We start from the raw sequence: 16,165 nt of genomic DNA on the forward strand, positions 1-16,165 counted from the left end.
TTTCACACCCTTCATTGGTATTATCTCTTGAGTGTCTTACATAGACCTAGAGTGCATCCCTCCCTGAATGTTTCAATGCTGGGACACTAGCCCTCTCTCCATAGATGTATCTAGTTTATGTAACATGTCCCAACTGATGGGGAAAAGGTATCATATTTTGGGAGAATGTTAACCAAAGATTTCTCCCTTTCAGATCTAATATGTGAACCAAGCCACTTCATGGAGCTAAACTCATTAGAGGAGATAGAAAAACTATATGTGCAGTGTTCCAGCAAACACAGCTCAGCAAACATTTACTACCCAGCATACAATGTAAATACTAAAGAGTGCACACTCCAAGGGGAAGAACTCTTGTTCAGTTGTGTTGGCGGACGTCACGATCTGAGACGGCTGTGTCCATGTCGGAATTACATTCGAGGTCAGACTGCACTTTGTGTTGGTTGCCAAAGGTGATCCTGGCCATCTCAACTGTGATTGGTTGAATTTCTTTTATCTGTGATCTGATTGGAGGATAAGATGATGGCTGTGGCTCAACATGAAGTGTGTGTTTGCTGGAGTAGAGACAAGTTGATCGAGGCATGATTTGTTTGTCCGATGGGATATCCGTTTGTCACAATGTGTCAGCTCACCAAAAGGTTCATTTGTTTTCCAGTGGATATTGTTATATTGAAATGTTGAAAATTGTCTTTGTGCATGTTCATAGTAGCTAGTTATAAATCCCACATTCAAGAACTCTATACATGCAGCGGGGGAATGAGCCTTAGAGTCAAACTCATTGCCTCATCCTATTTTCTTGTCTTCAGTCTTACTTCGTTAAGTTAACATGGCAATAATCAGCAATAGGAGACACCACCCTTCATACCCACCCATACATGTTTGTACAAGAGTACCCACTTCAAGACAGTGATTAGCCAATATTATTGGTAGAACTATTTTACTATTGTTGAACTGTGTACAACATGTCATTATCGTTTTTTAGCAAATTCATATTTCATCTTTCATGTCATATTTTGATCTGATACAGTAAGTGAGAAACTGTAACACATCAGCTTGTTTTTAGCTGTAGGCTATACATTATTACATTCATTCAAATGCAAGAATTTTTCAATATCCTTATCTATAAACTATATGATATTTTGGGATATTTCTAATTTTTATTTTTTTAAATTTTGATGGAATGAAGTTGGACATAGACTCAATTGGGATGGGGTTCGCTTCCGGGGCAGAATTCAAAAACCATTCAGTGTATTTGATCGAAACTTGGCAAATCTATCACTCTCATACTGAAGTGGTGCCTTTTGATATTTTGGGATTTTTCTATTTTTTATTTTGTTTCAATTTTTATGGAATGAAGTTGGACATAGACTCAATTGGGGATGGGGTTCGTTTCCGGGGCAGAATTCGAAAACCATTCAGTGTATTTGATCGATACTTGGCAAATCTATCAGGCACATACTGAAGTGGTGCCTTTTGATATTGTGGGATTTTTCTAATTTTTATTTTTTTAAATTTTGATGGAATGAAGTTGGACATAGACTCAATTGGGGATGGGGTTCATTTCCGGGGCAGAATTCAAAAACCATTCAGTGTATTTGATCGAAACTTGGCAAATCTATCACTCTCATACTGAAGTGGTGCCTTTTGATATTTTGGGATTTTTCTAATTTTTATTTTGTTTCAATTTTTATGGAATGAAGTTGGACATAGACTCAATTGGGGATGGGGTTCGTTTCCGGGGCAGAATTCGAAAACCATTCAGTGTATTTGATCGATACTTGGCAAATCTATCAGGCACATACTGAAGTGGTGCCTTTTGATATTTTGGGATTTTTCCAAAATATTTTGTTTCAATTATTTGGGAATGAAGTTGGACGTAGACTCAATTGGGGATGGGGTTCGTTTCCGGGGCAGAATTCGAAAACCATTCAGTGTATTTGATCGAAACTTGGCAAATCTATCAGGCACATATTGAAGTGGTGCCTTTTGATATTGTGGGATTTTTCTAATTTTTATTTTTTTCAATTTTTATGGAATGAAGTTGGACATAGACTCAATTGGCGATCTTTTTGTTCCAAAGGGCAATAACTCTCCTTTTGAAATGATATAAGCGACGGTCCAAACTGTCGCTTCCGGTCTGGTTCCCGGACCAATGCGCGCTGCGACAACTTCTGACATGTAGAGAGGGAGCCAAGCTAAAGAGTTATCCTGTTGCACCTTCGTACAAAAACGGCCGTTTAAAACTGAATATTTTTAACTAGCACATATTTTGTAGTGATTATTAGTTTATGATATCAACATTTGTTGAGTCTTCAACTGCAAGACGAATTGTCACTGTGGAATATAACAGGAAAAACGTCATGAAAAATGGTATATTGCCATGGTATTTTCTACGTCAGAAAACAGCGAGGAATTGTCAGTATGGGCTAACTTATTGCATCCATGAAATAATGCAAACTCATTTTATTTATCAGCCTTTGTGTTATTTCCCACAACAATTCAAGCATTCAAAACTCAACAAATACTACCAAGGACTTCAATTTAATAAAATTAGTGAAACTCCAACATTTGCAGCACACAGACATCTTTGACAGGCCTTTACCAGTGATCTATATAGTAAGTATACATCCGTGCCTTTACAAATATTTTAAGAAAAAATAACGTTCAAAATAATAAAACAACTGATTTTAAATGTTACTTTTTATATCAAAATTAAAGTTGCATCTGAATATTTAAATTTATATTATTATTTTAGAAATAGGCCAAATGAACATCTACCATGCATCTATAAAGCACTCAGTTACTCAGTTGCAATATATATATACCAGTCATCATACATTGAAATAAGAGATTTTATTATTCTGCCCCTTATAACATGTGTCCCATCATTAAGTGCTCTGAGTCATCACAGGTGTTAATTCATTGATCCATCATTTCTTACAGAATTCTGATACTCATGCTCTTAAAATAGTAGTTACTTACCGAGATGTGTCCAAACAAACAACAAATCATACTGACTAGCCCACAAAATGTGTATGATGCATAAATAGATCTAAATCATAGTTTTATCTTCTTGTTTTAGTAACATTATATTTATTTTAATGTTGACAAATTATTTCCCATACAAACCCACACACTATCCTGCTGTATCTAAGAATCCTGATTTTCATTCAACAGTGCTTCAAGACACCTGTAGTATAAAGTATATTTTGTAGATATTATTATCATATAGCAAGTATGAATTTTATATGTAAATATGAATATGAAAGTTTATCATCAAATCTTCTGATGGTTAAATAAATGCAAATTAAACCCTATTCATTCCATGTAGATAAATGGATTTATTTATGTTATTTGTTTTTGCATATAACAGATTATACTTACATATGTTACAGTCAGTGTCTATAATCAGGCCCAATATGTATATTGACTGAAAATTTCAGTCAATATGCATATTGACTGATTCACTCCGGTAAGGTATATATTTTCTTAAATTTTCATTCATTTATTATTGCCTGAAAAAATGGACCGGATTTTAGACAGACTGGCTGAAATGAATAAGACTGCATAATTTAATCTCCTCAACTTAATTTAAATCTATTTTGATCTTATAAAGATCAAAGTAACTTTTGTAAGAAATTAAAAATGTTTTCACAATGAATTGAATTTAAATATCAAAACAGATTTCAGTGATTTCCATCTTTTTTTTTGAACATTGTATCATGATATCTAGTTGATGACGTAATTGTACAGTGCCTGTTACTCTTACAATTTCTTGAGAACATTTCTCATTGCTCTCTGTTATATATCTGACAAATACTTACATGTGTTGCTGTCAATATTCACAACATTGAGGCTACGGGCAACGTTGCATAAGACCTTCACATTTCGCGTACCGTATCGCCTCACCGCTGTACATACTGAAATGCATGCATATGATGTAGCCTGCCCGGCGATGCTACAACATAGATATAGGAATGTATACAAAATCTACTTAATTTTCATATTCATACGTCAAGGGCAACACTTTCAGTACCGATTGCAAAACGTCAACAAAGCGATCTGGGATGAACGATCAGCTGATCTCACCGCATCGCTTCGAACGCCTATCTAGTGGATAACTATACAATATAATCAGTCGTGGTCATCCCTGATGTATCATTAAATCAAGGAACATTTATTTCCGGACATGGCAATAGATAAATCATTGTTTAGGCGAAAAGATATGCTGTCCACACAGAAGCGTGACCGTTGCCGACAGAGGTGAAGGTTATACTAGTTAACTGTCTATAGGCGTCATAGTAACATGTAGTGCTCGTATCATGCATACCACATGCGCCGTCAGTTTAAGGTTTGACCTTCTGGGTCAGTGCACCTAGCGGGTTAGTGAAGGGAAGATAAATTGAAAAAGATCGCCCTTTGGGGATGGTGTTCGTTTCTGGGGCAGAATTCGAAAACTATTCAGTGTATTTGATCGAAACTTGGCAAAACTATCAGGCACATACTGAAGTGGTGCCTTTTGATATTTTGGGATTTTTCTAATTTTATTTTTTTTTAATTTTTAGGGAATGAAGTTGGACATAGACTCAATTGGGGATGGGGTTCGTTTCCGGGGCAGAATTCGAAAACTATTCAGTGTATTTGATCGAAACTAGGCAAATCTATCAGGCACATACTGAAGTGGTGCCTTTTGATATTGTGGGATTTTTCTAATTTTTATTTTTTTTAATTTTTAGGGAATGAAGTTGGACATAGACTCAATTGGGGATGGGGTTCGTTTCTGGGGCAGAATTCGAAAACTATTCAGTGTATTTGATTGAAACTTGGCAAATCTATCAGGCACAAACTGAAGTGGTGCCTTTTGATATTTTGGGATTTTTCTAATTTTTATTTTGTTTCAATTTTTAGGGAATGAAGTTGGACATAGACTCAATTGGGGATGGGGTTCGTTTCTGGGGCAGAATTCGAAAACTATTCAGTGTATTTGATTGAAACTTGGCAAATCTATCAGGCACATACTGAAGTGGTGCCTTTTGATATTGTGGGATTTTTCTAATTTTAATTTTTTTTAATTCTTATGGAATGAAGTTGGACATAGACTCAATTGGGGATGGGGTTCGTTTCTGGGGCAGAATTCGAAAACTATTCAGTGTATTTGATCGAAACTTGGCAAATCTATCAGGCACATACTGAAGTGGTGCCTTTTGATATTTTGGGATTTTTCTAATTTTTATTTTGTTTCAATTTTGATGGAATGAAGTTGGACATAGACTCAATTGGGGATGGGGTTCGTTTCCGGGGCAGAATTCGAAAACCATTCAGTGTATTTGATCGAAACTTGGCAAATCTATCAGGCACAAACTGAAGTGGTGCCTTTTGATATTTTGGGATTTTTCTAATTTTTATTTTGTTTCAATTTTTATGAAATGAAGTGGGACATAGATGGGATTGGGGATGGGGTTCGTTTCTGGGGCAGAATTCGAAAACCATTCAGTGGGTAAACAATGTATGCTTCCTAAAGAACATTCAACTGTTGACTCATTACATACAGAATTGCACATTTACCAGTGGTTACTTTACAGACAGCTGCCGGGGGGGATATGTCATCTTTCTGATGACTCTTGTTTAGAAGTATTTCTCAATTCTTCCCTGAACCAACTGCCTCTGTTATCATGGTATGCTGCTTCAGATCTACAACCCTGTGCTGTGAGTAAGAGTGGAATGCAAGGTGTGTGCATGTGCAGTTTTGTGTCAGAGGTTAAGTGTAATGGACTGCAACATGTTATAATATACTATTTATACAATATCTGTGTTGTTGAACTCTGTATGTTATCCAAGGGACGAATGTTATCAGAGTATCATATTCTGTGCATCTAGTCATCTCCAACCTGTTGCAGCAGCACCTGTTGTTGTCTGATATTAATAGAGTATTATATATACAAGATTTAGACATATGATAACATTTGTCTCTATGGTTGATGGTCTTTTGCCATTATTCTTGTAAATTTATATCATATTGAGGATTTTGTATTATTCTATTGATGTATGATTTTAGAGTATTGTTGGGCCAGATTTTTGTTATCTTATGTATCGATGCGCACACACACACACACACACACACACACACACACACACACACACACACACACACACACACACACACACATTTGTATTGCTTAACTTTTGCAAGGAAATCTGCCCATGCAAAACCAAGGTTACTATAGTTTTACATGCATGAAATGGAGTGTCTTCAGTGTGTGACACACTCATCTGTGTGTGTGAAGTGGTCATTTTTGTTCTGGGGTTGAAGATCTACAAGATAATGCCACAAATATTGTCTTTTCTTTTGCAGTCACAAGCAGCTGGTTTATGATAGCAGAGGAAGTTCTTGTTTAAATAATGAATTTCAAGATTTTTTTTATCAAACCCCCACTCTCCAAAAACGGAGTGAAATGTGATATCAAAACAATAAGCGCCCCACTCCCATTTATTCTGGCTACTTCAGAGAAAACAAATAATGCAGTCAACAATTATAGAGTGAAACAGTGCATTCGACTTTGACCAACTGCTACCATAAACCTACATAGTAACTTCCGTATTTCTTTTCTGCATTACGTGACGCTCTTAATGGTTTATTGCTTCCTAGAAGCCATGATATGACATCACAAAAAAAAAAATATTTAAATCAGAATTGTGGTAAAGATGTTGTGCAGTCACATGTGTATCACATTCTATCATTCACTTTTCCTGGCAAAAGTTGAGTAGAATATAAACAGTATTTCCTGATAATGGTATTGATTTTAGGTTGAGATTATTTGTATATGGAACATTTTTATGCTGATTGTATTTAGCAAATCACAGGAGACATTGTGCTAAATGCTTGCTTCCTGCATGGAAACATGTCTCTGTAAGAGGAATCCTACTGACCAGTTGATGTAGTGTCTGTAGAACTCCCCCCGCCTAGCTTGCTTCCCACCCTGTCATGTGTTACCATTGCAAGGGAGCTTTGATACACATCAATTTTCCTTTTATAAATGATTTGTAATAATTACAACTTTTGCACTGGTGAGGACTTATATTATTTTGAGCCAACTTGACTGAAGATCAAGTACGTTCATGTCATGGCCTGTTTGTCTGTCATCCATTGTAAATGTCTTCACCGACATTTACAGTGGCCATGGCAGACCATTTTGAAAAAAACAATTTATGTCAACATATCATTTTGGTTAATAATGCAAAGACATTTTGCATGTGTTCAGTGACTTTGGTTTGGAACATGCTGTTACATTTGCTGAATATGCACATCGGGCTCTGTAAACATATAGAGTTATAGAAAGATAGTATGGTCGCCCACTGTGATCTTCCATTATTTACTGAAAGACATGCCAAACCATTGTACCCTTATGACTGCCATTGTATGCCAAGTGATGCTTTGAACATGTAGTCATGGGTTCCAGGGCACCAGACATTACACAGACAGAACATAGTCTTGCTATACACAATAATACTCTAACAGGAAATGTATTTATTTAGATAAAAGTGCCCAGCTAGTATGTTAGGACAGACCAACAATACATCTGCAGGGTCCATATTTCTAACAAGGGCCAAGATTATTGACTGTTGATCCTGGTGAGGTCAGGTTCTGAGAAAGTTCATGATGCAATGAAAATTACAAAGAAATCTTGCTTCATAGTCCCTGTCTTTTATCAACTTTTGTACATGGTGCTTATTGGGAGGATTACTTCCAGCAAGTTCTCAGTGTCGACCAGCCTGGAAAACTCTTTTTGAGACATGGCCTTTCTTGTACCCAGGGTCACACAGTTCTACATATCTATGGGTTAGGCTTCCCCCTGCAAGTGCTACTGGAGCACTTTTTATGACTAGTTATTTGTTCAACCCTCCCTACACAACACTAGGTCACTGCATTGCTAGGGCAATCAGTGGCTTGACCACATCCTGGAGCTGAGGGGTCTACATCACTTTCCTCCCACATCAAGCTGATATTCCATGATATTATTGAAATACTGTTCAAAGCAGCATAAAACTTGCCCATTAAGAAGCACAATGTAATATTGAGGTATACCATATCAATAGGTTATATCCTCTAAATCATTTTCTATATCAGAGTCAATCAAAATAATTTCAAAGTAATGTTTATCCTCACATTAAATGTCTTGTTAATGTGTTTTCTATTGTAATTGTTGCCCTACATGTTGTTATATGCTCGTGACTGACAGGCCCTCCACAGTGGCAGTGGGCAGGCTACAGAGTCAATCTTCATATTTACACATATCAAAAGTCTACACAGAATTGTTATTGTTGACAGATGTGAAGTTATATAGGTTGTTTGTATTGAGAGTCTAGTTGATGTTTTGCACTTTTCTCATGGAAAGGCAACACATTTTTGCATTTTTGTGGTTTATGCATTTACCAACTAAAACCAAAAGCAACTGAAATGAATACAGATTATGTTGCTTTGGGTTACCCAGAAGGTTAATAGTAACTTCATAATGGCTTTAAAACAAGCGAAATTTTAGAAATATTCATACTCAGTTTGGATGTCTCGGAAAACATTTAAGGAATGTGAGAAGTGAATATTTTCATTGTATAAGTGTTTAACATTATTTAAAAAAACAGGGCTTGCATATAAGTTTTTCCTGTTGAATCAACTCAATCAACAGAAAACACAACCTTTCTTGTAAAATAAATGGACCTACTCCAGATAACGTAACAGCAACAAGTCTGTAAGCCATGAAGTTAGAGAAGTGTTGCCTTGGTTGTTAATATAGGCTACAGTTGGTCATGGAATACACCAGTGGTGAGGTTAAATGCCCAAGACAAGTTAAGCTCCTAACATATTACAGTGCAGTACATCCATGTCTTGTGTACTGGATACGTACCCAACATTGTTTAATGCTTTTTCAATATTTCAAGATCTTTTGACGTGTCCAAATTTGTGTGAGACGATTCAAATCAAATTTCGTCTGCTGTGGTCATGATGTTAATGCTTGTACAAGTGCTGACTTCCTGTGGCATAGATTCATACACCTATCGTAACCCACCCCAGGCCTACCTCATGTCCCCACAACATTGAATATTCGCAAAATTTACCCAACAATTGCGCATTGCCCTACTTTCTCACCATGCATTAACATACACACACAATACTATAGATCTGGTGTATTCTACCATCTGTGGCGCCATCTTTTAACATTATTCCAGTTATATCACAGCGTGTCAGCTTAATGTGGGAGGAAAGCCCGAAGTGATGCAGGTCTCAGACGTTTACCACTTTGGTGAAACCCACGAGCACGGGTATGGTGCTGACAAACCTAGAAACATAATTGGGGCGAATGTTGTTCTTATAAGATTTTATAAGATTTACTCTGCTTTCACCCACCCACTAAAGCCTGCCCCTCCTCCCCATGACTGATGTACTGTATCCTGACCATACCTCATACCCTGCCCTCATCATGACTGGATTGGACTCATGGTAGGCGTAAATATTCTCCTGACCGACTGCTGTGACATGCTACATGCTCTCCTGGATGTATTGCTAGTATTAGGTTCACATGTCTGTTTCATTGAGGACTTGGTCAGCCCTGGTGTGCCACACATTTCAGCATCTTATAAGGGAATCATTTCATATATAATAAATGATGAATCATATTACCAGCTACTTGCCTTGTCTGTTGTTTGTCACGTATTCAGTGCATGTTACAGTCATTCATTTCTTATACTTTATGGAAAAAACTCAGTTTGGAAACTGACAGTCTCAGTGGCAATGTAAAGCATTCCTGGAGTTTGTATTTGCAATAGGGGACTCAGGTGGGAAAGTCGTCAAGTGCATTGGTTTGCTGTAGTGTTACATCCCTTAGGCATGCAACAAACATTGAGAAGATATCTTACACAATAATAGGTTTATTCTTAAGATACATGTATATATGATTTCAAACAAATATTTTTGTGCCGAAAAACCAAGAATCATAATCCGTGTGAATCTAGGATTTGAAACCCACCCATGATGACATGATTCAGGACGGCCCAAGGGATGCTGCTCTGCTGAGATTTAGTAGACTTTGCCACAAGAAGGAACATCATGACACATGTTGAAGACCTTAGATATAAGAAAACAAACAATTTTCAAACCAGTAATATTCAGATGCCTTTATTAATGTTTAATTTGTCATTTTTCAACTCATGCCGGATGCCAAGGTCTCATATACTTACAGAGCTTATAACACACACTGGAAGTGGGTAACTTTCTTTTTTTATAAAGTAATGATATTCTCTTTTAAATAAAACGTACTGGGAAATAACTTAAAGTAGCCAAAATTGTAAGAGATATTAGTTTCTAGTAAAAGTTGTATGATAGTGACGATCGTACATGGTTTGACAATCTTGAAGGGCGATAGGGGTCAGATGAGAAATGTTAAGTTTTTGGATCAGTAGTGGTAGTAACTCAAACATTCATTCACTCTTGAAAGACGATACGTTGACCCACGCGCCTTGTAGACGGGACAACAAAGGGTGTTAGTATGTTGACCTGATAATACTCTCCATGGACCCTTCCTTGAAAGCGAATCTGGACACATCTGAAAACATGACACTTGATGTGTACACCATAGACGTCTGTTGGCAATATGGCGATTTTTGTAAGGAGCGGCACAACCCGTTACCGTTGAGCATGGAGATGAGATCTATGTAAACGATTCGTAATCGTCCGCTCCGTAACTTGTACTCCAGTAGCCCTGTGAACGTTCCTATACGCTTGTCGACCTGGGACGCTCTGAACGGGGTCGATCGGCAACATTTCGGGTTTGTGGGTACATGATCATTGAACGTATTGCATGGCCACTGCACGCGCGTTGCAGTCGCCTCATCGCTAGTTCGTGAAATTAAGTAAATCACAACTGTATAATATTTACAGAAATAATAATCCACAAAGATTAATCGAAAGTCCTTGAAAGTGTCAAAATCTGGAATGACACCCTACGAACATCCGTGTCGCTACTGCGTGTGGCACGTGCAAACTGAAGCATGTGTTTTGGGGTTAAGTTTACAGACATGAACGTTTTTGCATAGGGTGTTTGCCGTCAACACCAATCTTTGTTCTAATGCTTGGTATGAACATTTATATTTCATGATCCCCTACATTTTACAAGAGTATATCCTAGCTAGTATACTCAACACAAGGGTCGACCAAATGGATATTAATGATAGTCTTAAAGCTGTCTTGTTCAAAACTAGAAGTGAAAATAAGCAAACAGCAAAATCTTCATGTATTTACATATCAGATACTGTTGTAAAGTAAAGTAAAAGTATATAGAGGTTATCACGCGAGTGTGTTTGGGGATGGTAAATATCTTGTATTAGTAATAAACATTGTGTTTCCAGTTTTTATTTCGAAAAAAATCTTTATTTAATTCTATATAAATTACCACCAATGACAATAATAGATCTTAATTGTGCAACCCCCCTCCCTCTTTTCAAAGGGCGGGCAGACGCTCTACCACTAGACCACGGAGGCGGTCTTACAAACTTTAGGAACAGATCCAGATTGCCAGCACACATGCAAAAACAAGCCTTTAACTTCAAGAGCAGAATCCGGCATATTCTTAAACATCCCTTAACACAAGTTATCTGGTCCGGGTGAGGAGATGCCAGCTTTAGAAATTGCCCGTTCAAGCTTACGTGTAAATGGGGTATTTAAATCTGAATTAACATCAACCATAGCCAATGAAATATCCAGTTAATATTCCAAAACATCTTGAAATCTTTCGAGGAAAATTTTAAGAACTGCTTACATTCTTGAATTGTTCTACCAACATGTTAGCTTTGTGAAAATTCGTCACTGTTGCAAGTTATGTCCATAGCAGGAATAGGAGATCTGTTAGTACCATTTATCATCTTTATTCTAGGCCAAATGGGCTTTAATGGGGGGTAAAACTATTCGTTTTAGTGACACACGACACCAACGTGAACGTTTAGTACTCATGGCAATGCGTTGAAACTCCGAACGTATTTTCCAGCCAAATTACATCGGAGGTATGACATACGTTATTGTAAGCCCTTTCCCTTGCCCCATTGGACTTTACCATTCCTGATTCCACAAGTGACTAATGTTTATTTGTTTGTTGTTTAACGCACTCAGCAGTATTCCAGCTATATAACGTCAGTCCGTAAATAATCAAATTTGGACCAGTCAAACCAGTGATTGACATTATGAGCGTCGATATACGCATTGGGATACGATGACATGCGTGAACCAAGTCAGCGAGCCTGACAACCCGATCCCGTAAGTCACCTCTTACGCAAGCATGTGTTGCTGGAGACCTATTGTAGCACGGATCTTCACGGGTCTGGCTGGATGTTTATTTGATAATTTTGCAAAAATTCCAATGGATGCCTCTGCTACTTCAAAAATCCCTTTAGTAATTGATCAAGTCATGAGTGATATGTTCACCACACAGAAGGATAACTCAAAGTGCCCTTTTAAACTTCCATCTAGGCAAATGATCATTACCATTGTGGACTCAGCTGAATTTCGGCAAACACTGGAAACGGTCACTTCCAGGAGCATCATTGGAAAACATTCCAGTTGCATTTAAGTGTCCCTGAACAAGGACCTGGTATGTTCTGCCGTTGGTGGAAATGCCTAACCACAGAGAGCCTACAACTGTCAGCCTCATGTTACCGGTGGTGGCCACACTGGGTCTACTCGATCTGGGTTGGTCACTGTTGGTCCATAGTCTTGTGATGGTGACGCTTGGGGGGACACACTTATAGCCCTGGCGGTTCTTTAGTTGGCACAATACAGGGGTCAGGCAACTGTAAAGCTAACACTTTTATAATGTTGCTGTTCCTTTTGCAAATGCAGAAGACGCACATGTATTGATCCCATGATTTGCATGTGACTTCGTTTTGGCACATTTTTTTCATCTGACTTTTCCTGGTACTGCATTTTTGTAACTGTAATGATGGGAACACACTGGGATCTCCACACAACATAAGACTGCACAATTAAGTCGACTATTTTGGCGTTGAACACTGAACATATCCCTTCTGGTTTTCTTTTTTTGACGAGTATACTCCATCTGAATGTGTTCATACAAACCTTGACAAGGCACAATGTATCAATTTGGACAGTGGAAACATTGTTTTGAATAATTACAAACAGGTTTGACAGATGACTTTTTATTTACTTCAATAAATATTAAAAATATACGCCCTCCCTAATTATTCATTAAGCTGTTTAAATGTAATATTCCTATCTGTCAGCAGGAATTACTGAACATACAACCATCTTCGATATGGCATGCCTAGCCTGCTTAGTGTAACACAAATGCTCAAGATGAGAAATCTATTGACATCTCTTTGTCTATAATTGAACACATCAAACACATCCTAACCATGACACAATACACCCTTAAACACCATTTCTGACTCAAACAGACATGTTGAATTAAAAGTCGATCAATGTTTAGACATACACTGAACAAGAAATCCTTTTGAAGTGGAGGAGATCAGCTGGTTTTGCATCCATAAAGCTGATCTTAGTATATTTGTGTACTGGGTGATAAAAACTGACTTATTGTGAAACATGAAGAAAGTTGAGTTTTCAGGTATGTATTTTTTTTAACAGAACTTCAATGAATTTCAACTCAGGAATTTCTTGGTCATTGTCTCCTTACAGTTTCCTGTTGACTGGTCTGAGGCCTGGTGGGGGCTATGTGGAGGCCGGTCGAGGAATCTTTCACCACCTTCAACTGAATAGATGTGTTTGGCCATCGAAACCAGTGTTTACATATAAACTTAATTTGACCAAAATCTCAAATGACCACAAAGAGATTGAAGTTTGAACCAATTACATTTGAAAAGCATGACTGGTCTCTCACCAGTTGTGCAAAATTACTGCTTTTGTTTGGCACTACAATAGGTAAGGGTAAGGAACAATGGATTTCTCCATGTATATTTCCATAGGCAAATACAGACTAATTCATGACTTCCCTAGTGTAATCATAATCCAATGAAGAAAAGAGTCATCATATCTTACATCCTCAGCATCATACATCTTATCTGTTTAAGTTTGACCTACTCTGTCAGAGCTTACTGGACAGTTGTGTTTTGTTCCTGTGTGGAGTGAAGGCTAACCGAAGCTCACCAGAGGACATACAGTGACTTTACCATGTTAGCCCCAGTGGATCATGTTCCACTAGGACATGGCAACGAAAGGAAAAGGGTGATCATGTCGGCACCAACTATTCAGTGATTGCCAGTGAATTTCATGCAGTTACAGAAAAAGTGTAAATAATTTTTATATTCTTTTATACAGATAACATTACATTATCTATCATTACAGAGGACAATTTGCACAAAAGAATACAACCCACTGAATATGTCTACAACAGAAAAATCGTTTATGTAACTTACACACGTGTAAAAATAGTGTCTAAAACCATGTACATAACTCAATACAGCTGTTTTGTACTGAACTCAATATGATGGAAGTTCAAACCTCTTTGAAGCTGTTGCATGATTCAGATGACGTAGTTTCTCTCTACAGGTATATACAAAATAGTACAACACCAATGATATACATAAAATGCTGAAACAATGAAATGATGTTGCCATGTTAAGTTTTGCTTCCTAAATCAACATATGTTTGTGTAAGTTTCTACAGTGTCTGTTTCTGAAGCTTGCAATCATGCTAATATCTATCACATTCTTTAGTTTAACCTCCAGGAAAAGAATGATGGTCTTGTACATTACCAGATACCCTACTACCTTCAGGAAAATATATTTTGCAAATGTCCAGTCACATAGATAGAACAATGGTACCTTGCTTTGTTTTCCCAGCTGCAGTAAAAATGAATTGATGATTTAATATCTAAATTACAATACACACTGTGTTCAATTTGCAACAAACATTAAATTTGTGAGTAGACTAAGTAACTTTAACTAACAATGTGCCTGAAGGACCTAATGAGTAACTACCTTGAAGTTATATGCATGTGACTGGGCTGAATCCTTAGCTGTCACAGTTCAATTCCATTACCAGTACCTATGGGCACAGCGATGGATTCCTACATCTAAACATAGAGTCTGGTACAAAAGTAGTCAGCAGTTTGCTGAAGATGTACTGCTTTCTTGTTGTGTGTATCTATTGCCTGCTGAAGGTCCATTTGCTTTCAGCCCACACCAGGATGGGACAGTGAGGCCATTGCAACTGACATACATCGTCCACACCAACAGTAGCTGCAAAATACAACTCGCTGAACTACGTATCTTACCAGCTGATGATGAGGTTCCCTTGGCACACACTCACAAGTAATGAACACTGAAGGAACAAGAGTCAGGATTCACAGTGCACATCTGATGGTCATATCTTCATTGCTGTTCCTTTCTTTTCAAAGACATAATTAATTCTGTTTCTAAAACCTCAAATTAGATTCCCTGTAAATAACCTTTCATTCTTTTGTACAATGTATTGTTGCCGCACTTCCACATGCATCCTACTGCTCAATGGCTACAGCCCAACAAGGATCCTAGGAAGTGAAGAGGGACTCGTAGTATTATTAAAAAAGATGTTGAAGACAAGGTTCCGTCAGGCTGCAGCAACAAATGGCAATGTCTGTTATGCACCAGTTGCCATCAGCAGAACATTCATGTCACAGTGTTGTTGGGTTTTTTTAAAAAAGAGGACTAAAATGAGGTGAAGGTCAACCAAACTGGAAAGTGTATCCAGGGTGACCTCCACTGCCGAAGTGGAACTGTTGGAAACCAGGGCCAGCACCTCCACCAAAAAATGTCTGGAAGATTTGATTGGGATCAATATCTGAAAGAAGAATTGTACAAATTGAATGTTTGTATCTGTTGAGATTACCTTGTAACATTGTCAATTTGAAAGCATGTATTGGAGTGTTATTTGTTGGTGCCAATTTCTCTAAATCGTTTGCCAAGTTTCTTTTCCATACAAAAAATGCCATTACTTCTGACAAAAACTGATCTAGAAAACTTTTATGTCTTTTCAACTACAGTCCCACTGTGTAATTAATACCCCTTTCACTGTGATTGAACTTAAAATTGAAGTCCTTAACAACCTACTTAACAACCTATAAAGCTGCACCTTCAACATGTTCAAGCTGACCTTCATAGGACACATTTG

General features: G+C 37.5%; 2 protein-coding genes across 2 annotated transcripts in view; one reads left to right on the top strand and one right to left on the bottom strand.

Moving 5' to 3' along the window:
• Positions 1-9,193, top strand: part of LOC139463752 (alpha-1,6-mannosylglycoprotein 6-beta-N-acetylglucosaminyltransferase A-like) — a 70,233-nt gene extending 61,040 nt beyond the window's left edge. The window contains exon 18 of the mRNA XM_071245024.1: positions 194-9,193. Coding sequence (XP_071101125.1) covers positions 194-453 — 260 coding nt within the window. The 3' untranslated portion in view covers positions 454-9,193. The remainder of the gene's footprint in view (positions 1-193) is intronic.
• Positions 9,194-10,173: 980 nt separating this feature from the next.
• Positions 10,174-16,165, bottom strand: part of LOC139463753 (dnaJ homolog subfamily C member 7-like) — a 34,514-nt gene continuing 28,522 nt past the window's right edge. Inside the window, exon 13 of the mRNA XM_071245025.1 lies at positions 10,174-15,835. Within this exon, the coding sequence (XP_071101126.1) occupies positions 15,720-15,835 (116 nt within the window). The 3' untranslated portion in view covers positions 10,174-15,719. The remainder of the gene's footprint in view (positions 15,836-16,165) is intronic.

This window comes from Haliotis cracherodii, unplaced genomic scaffold, assembly GCF_022045235.1.
Source record: "Haliotis cracherodii isolate W230 unplaced genomic scaffold, xgHalCrac1.p SCAF_16, whole genome shotgun sequence".
Classification (NCBI taxonomy): domain Eukaryota; kingdom Metazoa; phylum Mollusca; class Gastropoda; order Lepetellida; family Haliotidae; genus Haliotis; species Haliotis cracherodii.